The 12678-nt window shown below is 42.8% G+C and overlaps 1 protein-coding gene across 1 annotated transcript in view; it reads right to left on the minus strand.

The window, feature by feature from the left end:
* LOC108918629 (collagen alpha-1(VI) chain-like) overlaps positions 1-9270 on the minus strand; it is a 32666-nt gene extending 23396 nt beyond the window's left edge. The window contains exons 1-19 of the mRNA XM_018726084.2: positions 8924-9270; positions 6605-6734; positions 5892-6092; positions 5445-5604; positions 5175-5288; positions 5016-5036; positions 4876-4896; positions 4562-4606; positions 4200-4253; positions 3816-3860; positions 3686-3712; positions 3416-3442; positions 3240-3284; positions 2784-2837; positions 1763-1825; positions 912-974; positions 708-761; positions 404-439; positions 141-203 (exon numbers count right to left, since the gene is read on the minus strand). Coding sequence (XP_018581600.1) covers positions 141-203; positions 404-439; positions 708-761; positions 912-974; positions 1763-1825; positions 2784-2837; positions 3240-3284; positions 3416-3442; positions 3686-3712; positions 3816-3860; positions 4200-4253; positions 4562-4606; positions 4876-4896; positions 5016-5036; positions 5175-5288; positions 5445-5604; positions 5892-6092; positions 6605-6734; positions 8924-9023 — 1323 coding nt within the window. The 5' untranslated portion in view covers positions 9024-9270. The remainder of the gene's footprint in view (positions 1-140; positions 204-403; positions 440-707; positions 762-911; positions 975-1762; positions 1826-2783; positions 2838-3239; positions 3285-3415; positions 3443-3685; positions 3713-3815; positions 3861-4199; positions 4254-4561; positions 4607-4875; positions 4897-5015; positions 5037-5174; positions 5289-5444; positions 5605-5891; positions 6093-6604; positions 6735-8923) is intronic.
* Positions 9271-12678: the final 3408 nt, after the last annotated feature.

The raw sequence follows: 12678 nt of genomic DNA on the forward strand, positions 1-12678 counted from the left end.
TGCAAATAATAATTTTTCATGACACTGGAATGAATACAACCCCTTCCTTTACAATCCACCAGGCTACCACTGGCAGAGCTCTAGGAGAGAACGCACAAAACTGGAGCGACAAGGAGACAAGATGCAGCAGCCACACTTACAGGCTCTCCTTTAGGGCCTCGGCTTCCACGTGAACCTGGCTCTCCGTCCTCTCCTTGTAGCCCCTGGCAGTAATTGAAGACATGACATATATCAAGTGAAACTAAAAGGAAAAAGCTCTGGGATCAATACCTAGCATCACATCACTGATGATTACACCTCATTGATAACAATGCATATCAATTTTAACTGTTAGGCTCCATCTGTAATCTTTTGTTTTTTTTAAGTGTAGGATATTAGGAAGATATGAAACAGCCAACATTACCGGGTTACCACGTTGTCCATCTTCTCCTGGAGGACCCTGAACAATAGAGCACAATTAAACAATAAAATATTCAGCAATCACCTAGGTCAAATTGTCTCACTAGCTAAGGGGGAATTTAACACATTCTGGCAGTCAGGAAGCCACACATGATACGGTTAAGCAGAGAAAAGTACAACCCAGACCTGAAATTGTGAGTTTGAGCTGTAGGGCCCAACTTTGGCTGATGGTACCATTTTGTAGTGAGGCCTACATCACAGAACTGTAAGATCTGATGTGAATTCAATGAAAAAGTGAAAGAACTTGCATCATCTCCCCTTTCGCCTTTGTCTCCTTTAGCACCTTGGGATCCTCCGTTTCCCTGTGAAAACCCAAAAAGATTGATGTGAATAAATCATGAAAATGTGATCCACCATCCCCAGACACCTGAAAAGCCCCCTTTTACTTTCACTCCCTCAGACTATCCACCAGCAGCACCACTGCTGGCTAAACCTGAAAAATGTCATTTTACCTTGGGTCCAGGCAAGCCGCTGCTCCCAGGTCTACCAGGCTCTCCATCCTGCCCACGGCCTCCCTAATGGAGGGAAAGCATAAGTGAAAACTCCACAGAAAACCTGCCTTGCCTTTATTGCTGACAAGCTAATATCTACTTCACCCTTAGCTTTATAAAACTAACACCTACATCGTTCTCTGTTTTACAAGATTATTAGCATTTTAATGGTAACATTTTCTTTGTATTTAGCACTGTAATGCAATTGTCTTGGAAGATGTGGGGTGTAGTGGTGTGGCGTGGCATGGTGGGTTTGGCCGGTGTCTGCTGTGTGGTGGGTCTGGAGTTTGAGCTCTACTTGGGGTGCCTTATGATGGACTGGCATCCTGTCCTGGGGGATGCGGGGGATGCCCCCCCCCTTTAGTCTTGCACTCTGTCTCACCCCACTCAGGAACAGCAGTTGTTGACATTGATTTGTATTGGTTGTAATTGTTTGCTTAGCACTATAAAGCTAATATCTGCTTTGCTTTTAGCAATGTTATGCTAACAAATTTTTCATCCTTAAGAGTTGTGCAGCTGGTACCTGGCACCCCTACTACCAGATTGCATGCAAGGTGCCAAGTTGGAGCCAACCCCTAGCAACCACTCACACAGTTTCCAAGGCAAGTTAACAGAGGTGGGTTGCTAGGTCCTTCCTCTGCATGGCGGAGGTGGTAAACACAGGGCTGCTGCACACCCCAAGCAAGACTCGAACCCCAGATCCACCACACAGCAAGGCACCGGTCAAACCTGCCGTGTTGCTGCACCACCAGACTCCTGACTACCAGTTTACTAAACTATAATTATGAATGGAAAGGTTATTATGCACTTACTTTTGGTCCTCTGCTACCAGCTGGACCAGGATCTCCTTTTGGGCCCGGTGGTCCTTGGAAGCCCTAGAATGCAAAGTAGACTATTTTCATCCCAACAACAATCAGAGCAAAGAATAAGTTCAGTCCAGGCATTCATCTCTGGCAGACCCCATCTCTGTGCTGTGCTCAGTAAAATATCACTCAGCAAAGGTATAAAACTACTTTTAACATTTTTGAAATTTATATTCTGCAAAAATTTACCAGGAATAGAATCAAATTTTTGCAGTTTCCTTTGGGATCAATAAAGTTCTCGTTTGTTTGTTTTTCCTTTAGTTTGTTAGTTTGTTCCGGTGTTCTTATAGCTCTGAGTCTTTGTCAAATGCCGTGTGCAATTATAAATGTAATTGTCTGCAGTGAAGTTTGTAATGTGTTCACATAGCTTAAGAATGTCAGCCACCATAAACTTCACAATAAGAGAGAAATTACTTCTGATAACGGCTTTCAAAGACATTTATCTACAACTCTTTGAGCACTTAATTTTCATCAACCATAGGTCTGGTGTTGGGGCTGCAGTGGTCCGGAGCACATCCCAGAGGCAGAGGATACCTTAAATCCTGGATGGGATGCCAGCTGGTTTTGCATACAACTGTAACATTCTCTTCCCTAGCTTTGTTGTATAACTGCACTTTTTCATACAGCATTTTCTACATTCTTACTTTGTTAATAGTAGCGGTACAGGGAACGCGTTTGACGAAGGGGTTTACTAAATAAAGAGAAGTGCATGTAAACATAAAAGTGCATGCAGTCATTGAGCAGACCAAGGCCATTTATCATCTGACTCAGTTGCAACCCCACACTGCAGTGCTCCACCCAGGAAGGAGAAATAGGAGCACATCCCCTGCTTGGTTAAGGAGTTGGGTGGCCAAAGAGGGAGCGGGGCCTCTTTTGGAGAATGTGGCTGACACATCAGGGCAGTCATAAGCACAGTGGTGAATAGCGTAAACACCTGCAGAGGACGACTGTCAGGACAACATTTACTTACATCTTCGCCTGGAGCTCCTTTGCACCCTGGCAGGCCTGGGTATCCGACTTCACCCTGTGGAGGAAGCATGTATGAGTGCTCTATGAAGTCTGGTATAGCCCCTTCGCAGTCAAATACACCCCCTCCTGGCTGTGTTTCATCTTATTGTTGCGTTTAACTATTTTCCATGTGAACCGTGTGCTTGAGGCTCTTAAAATCCCGAGAGTTGTACACATTCAGTGAACAATTTATACAGCTGAGATTTATGCAGAATGGTGCTTTATGGTATTTGCAATAGATGCTCATATTGCATTTGAACCCATGACATACTGTACATGTCCAGGTGCAGAACCAATTACAGCCACTGAACTGTTGTACTCAGTGTGTGTTGTTGAATGACAGCAGTAACGAGTGGTTCAGCCTCTGTGTCTGTTCCTCATAGAAGTATTTTTATGGTACTCCAACAGTGACACTCACCTTAAGTCCATCTAACCCATCAATTCCAGGTTGTCCTTTGTCACCCTGGAGGAAGAACGAAGAATTTTACATGATGCACTATAAGACTGCAGAAAAAGAAAACAATAACAGGCCTAAAATAATATGAGGATGAGGTAACTAGCATTCACATACATGGGAGTTTAAAACTCACTCACCTTGTAGCCTTTGTGACCTCTCACTCCCTTCATGGATTAAAAAAAACACAAATTAAGAGAATTACAGTTTCTCATAACTAACTCTACAAATAAACCTGCAGTTTATCTGATAGTCTAAGATGATATTCCTGATAGTGATGAATTTTCTGCTTAGACCATGTAGCAATGACAGACCTTTAGTTATTTCATTTTTGGGTTAATAAACAGAAGTTAACATGAATGTTTATCTTTGGGAGAAAGTCAGACAATTTAAAAGGTAAAAACATATACCTTTTCACCTTTTCTTCCTATTTCACCCTAGGGAAGAACAACAGAAATATTTTTTCAATTTTCCCCTTTTATTATTTTAAACAGATATAAAAAAGGGAGCAAGACAAAACAGCTACACTGTGCCTCCTACCTTCATGCCCTGGTAGCCAGCAGGCCCGGGGTCACCTAGTCTTCCCTGTTAAGACAAGATGAAATCGGTAAACTTTATTATCGCTGTGGCTGAACAGCAAGACTGAAGTGTACATGGGTCAGCTGTACTGCAGTCAAGGACTTTTCCATCTGGATGCCTGGCACACCCGCTGCTAAGCTGACCGCTTTCTTTACACACTACATACCAAGGAATAGAAGGATTCACTGGTACTTTGAGGCTGTGTGTTGTCACTACGGAGCAACAACTTCTGGTATTAGCCGTTGTGGTTTACCATGCACCGTTTACATGGTATTGCCCTTGACTTGTTTGTAATGCACTTCCTATGCTATATCTTCTCAGTCCTTAAAAGATGATTCCACTCACCACATCGCCAATGTCACCTTTTTCCCCTGGAACCCCTTGCCTGCCGGTTTCACCCTGGAGGGGACAGAAAAGGCCTGGTGTCAAAACCAAATTTTCAAAAAAAAACATCAACCATCAGTAAAACCATCAGCAAAAAGGACCATCAACAATGAACTTCATTGATCACAAAGTCCTTCATATGGGATCACCTTTCTATGGCATATGCAGATCATTCACCTGATGGAATGCAATTCAGTTCAGTTGGATTCAATTTGATTTTATACTACTTTTCCAATAATGTCACAGTGAACAAAGAAAAATGAAGCACATATTGTTAACTCAAGTCATATTACTGATTAAAATCTATATGAAACTTGACTCACCTTGTCTCCGTTATCCCCATCGGGCCCAGGTGGCCCCCCTTTAGGCTATAAAAAGAAAAAAAAAATCAATTATCTCTACAGTTAACTCAATATAATTATTAAGTCTATTGTTGTAAAATATAACTTGCTTTTTTTGCTAAACATTATGTGCTAATAGTGCCCTACTGATAACAGACTACGTGACACATCATCCACTGTGAAACTCCTCAATTATACAGCAATAGAAGCAGAAATTTATGATATAACATTGAAAAAAGAGTTGTAAACTTCAGTGTTTGGCAGTTTAAGAGTAAAAAAAAACAGGAAGTACTTACGTGACAATCAAAAGAACAGCACTGTGGAGATAACAGAAGAAACCATTTAATAAAGAAAAGGCAACTTTCACAGTAGGGGACTATTTCAACATTTCAGACAAAATGCATATAGAATCAGTCCAAAGGAAGGACAACCATACCACATCTTCTGTGTCGTTTTTCTGAAATAAAACAGAAAAAAGAGGAAGCAAAATTTAGGGCATGTCAAGGGAATCATGACATCAGCCAGTCAGAATTCAGGGTATGGGGAAGCTGTCACACATTTATCTTTGACATCTCAAGTTCCAATGAGTACTCACGATCATGTTGATGATGGTGTTGATGGTCTCCATGTTGCTCTGCATCGTTTGCCCCGCGGCCGTGAAGTTCTGCCTGTAGTCCTTGTTGGTGGCAATGATGAGCAACCTGTTGTCCTGTCACCCAGTTGGGGGAGAGAAGGTTTGTGTCACGCAATAGTTCACTTCCACCTCACTGATGGATTAAGTTTTATGGAGCTGCACAGAGTAATTCTGTGCACCTCATGAACAGGTGGGCTTGTCTGTGCCTATCTTCATGCTTATGGAACGTACCTCTTGGTCTGGAGAAACAGCTATGGAGAACACCTTGATGCCAAGCTGTCTGGCCTCATTGGCAGCATCCTGTAAGCCACCGCAGGGCTCTTTGTAGCCATTGTCAGGGTGTCCGTCTGTCACCACGACAATGTATTTGTTCTCAGAGTGAGGGGAACCCCTGAGATCCCATAAGAAGCACACATCAGAACTGTATTTTATCCAGGTACTACCAGTACTACATACTACAATGGCCTGGCTGCAGTTAACTAAGAGAATCTTGACATGTTTCACTGCACGCGTTGTAGGAAGGAATGCAGGCTCAGCTCCTAGGACACAACTCTATACTGAGCAATAAACAGAGCATAAAAAGACTGTGCAGCTGAAGGACTCATGTGTTTTGTGTGTTCATGCACAGAGTGTATGGGTACCATCAGGAGGCCTCAGGACCCCAGGCTGCCCCCTTACCCGCTGAACAGCTGCGCAATACCCTCCTTGATAGCACAGTCAGTATAGGTGCCTTTGCCAATGTATGATATGGCATTTACTGCACGCTTCAGGTCTTCTTTCTTTGACCTCATGTCCGTCAGTTCCTTGACCAGCTTGACATCATCACTGTAGTGCAGCGCTCCCGAGTTCCAGGTGAGCTCACGGTCACAGGGTTGCCGGCTAGTCAAAGCAGAGCCAAGCAACAGTCCAGCAGAACATGTTAGCTGAGAAACGGTCATCATTTCAGTAGTTAGCTGCACAATTACTGCTATGCATTATATATGTGATGTTCATATTGTATTACTCAGACTAAAATATTTTTTAAATCTCCTTTTGGCTGAATTAAATACTAAATGATTCAGTACCTGATAATAAATGATATTATGTTATATTACATAATAATGCAAAATGGAAATAAAACATGAATTTCATTATTTTTCTGTAAACTCTTTTACTACTCAGTTAGCCTGTCCAAATGGTTTGCAAAATTTTCATGTGCATTTTAACTTAATTTAATTTATCAACTATGTATTTGCATGTATTATTGTAAAGGTTTCTGTTCTTTGCTTAGAAAAAACTGCTGTAACACCACTATTTCCCTAATTGTTATTAGTTCTCATTTTTGCAATGTATTTGTATCAAATGACACTTCATAAAATAGTGGAAAGGTGGCAATAAAGGTTGAAATGTACTAGTCAGTCAGGTGATCGATGAATCTGTTTGTGAATGTCTTGATCTGGTCGATGTAGAATTCTGGTGGTTTGGCCCTCAGCGCAACACTCTCAGATGTATCCAAGACAAAAAAAAGATCCACGGGACAATCTGGCAAAAAGATCAAAGAAAGTCAAAATCTCACCAAATATCTCAGTGTTAAACACTGGACACAGTATAGTTAAACATGTATTGATCTGTTTGAATGGTTGTTATTAAATTTGACTATTACCATATTAGGTTTTGCAGAGCAAAATAGTGGTAGGTTTAAGGGGTAGAGGGAGGCTACAGTATGGCTGTCACCAGATCATGTGATCAGTATAGTACAGTACAGCATATACTTTCATATCTAGGAAAACACAAGACCAATGTGAGGAACAATATGAGCAGAGTGAACAATTCGAGACAGGGCCTGAAAATAAAGATTATTCTTTTGAAGCTGTTATTATTGGGTCTTCTCTTTGAACTGGAAATGCTATTAAATTTGTGGCAGGTGTAAAGGTGGCAGTTATTCAAACCCCTTATTCACTGAGAGATTTGATTCTTTCTGTTTTACTTGTAATTGCATACATTTTATTTCACTTTATTCCTAATTTTTGCTAATAAAGTACAGACATTTTTAGATACCACAAATAAAAGATATACATGTCCATTCACAAATTATATTCTTGCAACAGCACCATGCCAACAATTGATAAAACAATGACTTGCCAATGAACTATGTAACTTGTTGACATGCTAAATTAATATCTATTTTGTAGATATAGGGGAAAAACACAGAAAAATCTGTTGTTTGTCACTCTGCATGTTCAGATATGTTCTTGGTAAATATATTCATCAAAATGTTGAAATTCTGTGGGGGTGTGGGGGTGCAGTGGGTTGGACCGTGGTCCTGCTCTCCGGTGGGTCCTGGGTTCGAGTCCCGCTTGGGGTGCCTTGCGACGGACTGGCGTCCCATCCTGGGTGTGTCCCCTCCCCCTCCGGCCTTATGCCCTGTGTTACTGGGTAGGCTCTGGTTCCCTGTGACCCTGTATGGGACAAGCGGTTCTGAAAATGTGTGTGTGTGTGTGTGTGTGTGTGTGTGTGTGTGTGTTGAAATTCTTAGGAAAAAACTGATAAAATGGTGACTGTCCCTTCAATCTTATAAATAAAGCAGTAATTGCAATTGTTAATTCCAGATTAGCAAAAATATACAAAAGCCAGTTCCATCCAGCATGTGAATTTCAACAGACTGCCAGTCAGCAGTGTTCAGCACAAGGAGCAGTGCATCTCTGCATCTTGGTGGACCGACACCAAGGAAAAGTGGGCAGCACCACAATGGTACCATGTCTCATGGAGGAAGAACAATGACAAAGGCCCAAGAGCGTAAACTGCACACCTTCATCACTCTGCAAGAGTCATTCTACTTGTATGTCTGCAGCTTGGTGGGCAGAGACCACTGAGGACTGGAGAGAACCAGAATGACAAGGTATCCCTTGCAAGAAGAAGAAAAAGAAGAAGTCTATCCCTGAAGACACCAAACTGTCAGCCATTCCATCACTCTGGAAGAGTCAAATCAAGTCAAGCTGACACTTTGCTTTTCTGAGAGTGAAGAACAGTAGGCACTGCACGGAAGACAAGAGCATTTGGCTGCTTCCTGGAGATACCACCTGGGGCTGCAGAGGCTTCAGGGAGGGCAAACCCAAACCCTGCAAACCCAGACTGAACCCATCTAATTCCTCTCTGCTGGCACCCTACATGCAAAGTCCCCCTTCCCTATCGTGCCAACCTAACGGTGCCATGCCAGTCCATAGAAGCCGGCTCTTTCTCAAGCCTTCAGTAAATCATCCAACACGAATGTAAGCCATGATGAGAGAGGGACGCCACCCAGAAACTAGCGGCCCTATTCACTCCGTTCAGTCGACAGTCGACGGCAGACATGCGCCGTCCCGCCGCCCGCTCCTAGCCAGTGTCCCTACGCCTTAGCGCGAGACTCGCAGCTGCACGCGCCTTTCACAACCGACCGACAAGGAAACCGTGTACAGTGCGACGAGGCGCAATAGAACTTCTTTCGGCTTCTTTAATATTTCACACACAGCACGGAAAGAAAGAAAGAAAGAAAGAAAGAAAGAAAGAAAGAAAGAAAGAAAGAAAGAAAGAAAAAGTTTGTAGAGAAATCAAGCGTTATATTTTCACTGTCCCAGACGCAGACCTTTTTTTTTCTACTACCCAGTTGGCGAACGAACGGTTTAATAAAATCCAAAGCAGCAGCTCTTTTTGCCCTTCCGCCTTGGCTTTGTTTAAACAATGGGTAATCTTACCTGTAAATTTTACTATTGGCTCTTCTTCTTTTTGAGCACCGCAACCCACCCATAGCGCGAAGAGGCAGAGGAGCGCGAAGTCGCCGAGTGCGGACAGCATGGTGTCCTCCGTGAAACGGGCAGGAACAATTATAAGGAGACACCTCGGCTCGTTAGCTCCGGAGCCTCAGAAAAACTTAAGAAATGAGGGAGCGATGACCATTACAGGTAGTGAAAAGCACAACGAAGGACAGCCGCAGTTGAGAAGAAGTCTGGAGAGAAGGCGCGGGGGGAGAGGTTGGGGGCAGAGCTGGAGGGATGGACGACGAGCAGCTGAAGAGGTGGAGTCCCTGCTTGTGGACTCTCACACTTTTCTGGGATCTTTATATCACCCCGAACCACTTCCATGTTGTATCCCTGTGCCATATTGATGTTCATATAAGAGAGGCATGGACATATTCCAGACAAGGTTCAGGGTAATAACAGTAGTATGTAGAGCGCTGTTGACAAAGTATGTGAACCTTCAGGGATGGTCATTATTATTCCTGCATAAAATCTTGAAGTAGATTTATCAAATCTAAATGTTACATCTTAAAATAAACCTGTGCATTTAATAAATGATTATGATTTACACACCAGATTCTACTTACCTACTTGGTATAACCAATGCAGCTTGGGTGTTCTTTAATTTTTGCTCTCACACTTCTGTGCTTCTACTACAAACATGGTTTCCACTAAAGCAACATGAGGAATTGGTTGTTACACACCCATTATGTGTATCATGTGAAAATAACCATTCTGTGGTAAAATTAATGGACACAAGGGCTTCACATACTTTGAAGCAGCAGTTTCTCTTTTGCTGCTTGTGTGCATGAGTATGTATTACTGAAACTGGGTAAATGGTGATGTTTCTGCTCTGGGCAGTTTGTCTAAACAGAGATAAACAACATGCACTTTGTCATTTAGGACAAGAAAGGCAGTAAAGTGGCAGCAATGAAACAGTGAGAAGGTGATGTGGTGGTTAGCAAGCCATTCAAGCGAGCTTAAAGTTGTAGTACTGAAGGTCTCTGCTCTGGTATTTGTGTTTTTGAAGAGGAAAAGTAATATACTTCATTTACCCCAGTAAAACTGACCACTTTCAGTGTGCCAGGAATATTTGTAAGAAAGTTAAAGGAGGGCTTGTGGATTAGCTTTTATAGTAAAGCTTTGACCAGCAGACTGCTTCTATCAAAACTTCAGCTTCAGTTAGTGACATTAAGCCCCAATAACGTTCCATGAATGACAGTGAGCCCATTTTACATGAACACACTCACACCACAATGGTTTTAATATTTATAAACTGTTTTAAGGTTGAGGGGGGGTGCGGTGGCGCAGTGGGTTGGACCGCAGTCCTGCTGTCCGGTGGGTCTGGGGTTCGAGTCCCGCTTGGGGTGCCTTGCGGCGGACTGGCGTCCCGTCCTGGGTGTGTCCCCTTCCCCCTCTGGCCTTACGCCCTGTGTTGCCGGGTAGGCTCCGGTTCCCCGTGACCCCGTATGGGACAAGCGGATCTGAAAATGTGTGTGTGTGTGTTTTAAGGTTTGAGAATGAACATTTCACACCACCCTAGACAGATTCTCAAGCCAGCTCAAACCAAGTTATGCTGAAGGAATAAATATCCCAGAATCCTTTTCAGTTTAGTAAAAGCCGTTTTTAGTAAAAGCTCCAGCTTCCACCCTATATCTTCCCACTCGATGATGTCTGACTTGTGGAAGTATCTGAAACCTCCACTTGATGATTCAATCTTTTTCAGCCGAGAATACAGTGAGCAGTCTGTTTTTAATCAGCCCGTACATATGTTTTGAACAGATGAATTGTTTAAAATCTCTGAAGAGTTACTGTTTAGTGACTCTGCAGATGTGTTGATCCCATTGATCTACACGGCTAAATTAGTGAACAATTTCATGTTCTCAACCTTTCACAGGGGTACAGCAGCTGGCCACCCTTGGGACTTGAACTGGAAACCTGTCATTTGCAGGTCCAGCTTTGAAATAAGTGCTGCTGGCCTGATTCCTCTTGCAAGGCAGATGCTACAAGTTGCAAAGGTGCAAAGTGATCAGCGAGACATCTTTGTGTAGATTCCCATGTCAGATGGAACACAAAGGGCGGGATTAATTCAGCACATTGCATGATTACGATTTTTGTGTCCACTTCTGCGTATTGTCCTCATAAAATTAGAGGGCTAAATGAAATAGTGCATTTAGGTGAGCCAAACCAGCAATGCTGATGAGATGATCTGACATCATAAGGAGTGTCCTCAGCAACCTGAGTTAACCTCCACCACTGTGGTAACCTCACTCATGCGTGGTGGCAGGCAGTCTAACACCCCTTTGACAACTTTAATAGCTACTTTTGTTGATAATAAAACAAGTAGTACTTCAGTATTACCCTTACAATGTCTTATTTGAACATAGTGAGGACTTATGAGCAGATGTGACCAATAAACCTCTGTGAGTATTCAGAATATTCTAGAACTGTGCTTTTAATAGGTTTACCAGAGTGAAATTGTCGCAGCATCTGAGGTGTTCAATGGCTGCAGCCAGCAGCCCTCAGGATGAGGGGGCTGCTCCGAAGCGCAGCCCTGAAGACTAACATTTTCTCAGCAACTCCCCACAGCAGCCAGACCAACAGTCAGATTAACCGCCAGACCCAACCCCACATCCTTGCCAAAAAACAAAAGCAAAATGCTCGGTTCAGCTCTGCGTCAAGGGTATGGAGAGGGAATGCAGAAAAAACAAATATGCCTTCTTTCAGAGAAAGAGGAACAGCGCCACCTATGTTTGCTGTTTCTTAGGTCTCTCTTCCTGGACAGATTTGCTTTTGCAGAGATGATGAATTGACATAGTTATTACCCTTAAACTAAGTGTCCTCTGAGTAATGAGGAATTTTGTGGCTCTTACTGCAGCTGCATCCACTCAGAAAGATGCATTTCACAGCTGTACAGTTGTTGGTTGTCTCACTGGCTTTGAAAACTGTCCAGCAAAATTTACATTTACATTTATTCATTTAGCAGACGCTTTTCTCCAAAATGACATACATCTCAGAGAATAGTTTGTGCATTACATTAGGAGAAAGAGAGACATAGTTGCAGAGGTGTGATTCTTACGTAAAGTTTGTTTCTTTCTATCCACTATATGCAACAATTTTCATCACACAAGTAGCTGCATAAAACTCAGAAAAGATGATTCCTGATCACCTTCCGACAATTTTTTTTTTGAAATACACAAACATTTACATACAATACAGTAGTAGCAACTGTGTAAAGGCTTATCCGGGCGTGATCAGAAGTTTATGGTGCATGAACATTTACACCTTACATGAGCTTAAGAGATCATGGGCAGAGTGAGTCTGGAAGAGGTGAGTTTTCAGACCCTTTTTAAATGTGGACAGAGTTTCAGCAGTTCTCAGTGAGAGGGGGAGGTGGTTCGACTACAACGGAGCTAGAACCGAGAACCTCCATGCTTTATCTTTCATGCTTGGGACCACCAAGCAGGCAGAAGTAGATGAGCAAAGCGGTCTGGCTAAGCGGCTGATCAAGTCTTGTAGATATCTGGGTACAGTTCTATTGATGCTTTTGTAGGCAATAACCAGGGTCTGAAATTTGATCTGGGCAGCTATAGGAAGCCAGTTCAGAGAAACGAGTAGAGGAGATACATGGGAATGCTTTGGCAAGTCAAACACAACTCAGGCAGCAGCATTCTGTATCAGCTGTAGAGGTTTGATGGCAGTAGTGGGAAGGG

The sequence above is a fragment of the Scleropages formosus genome, chromosome 14 (assembly GCF_900964775.1).
Source record: "Scleropages formosus chromosome 14, fSclFor1.1, whole genome shotgun sequence".
Classification (NCBI taxonomy): domain Eukaryota; kingdom Metazoa; phylum Chordata; class Actinopteri; order Osteoglossiformes; family Osteoglossidae; genus Scleropages; species Scleropages formosus.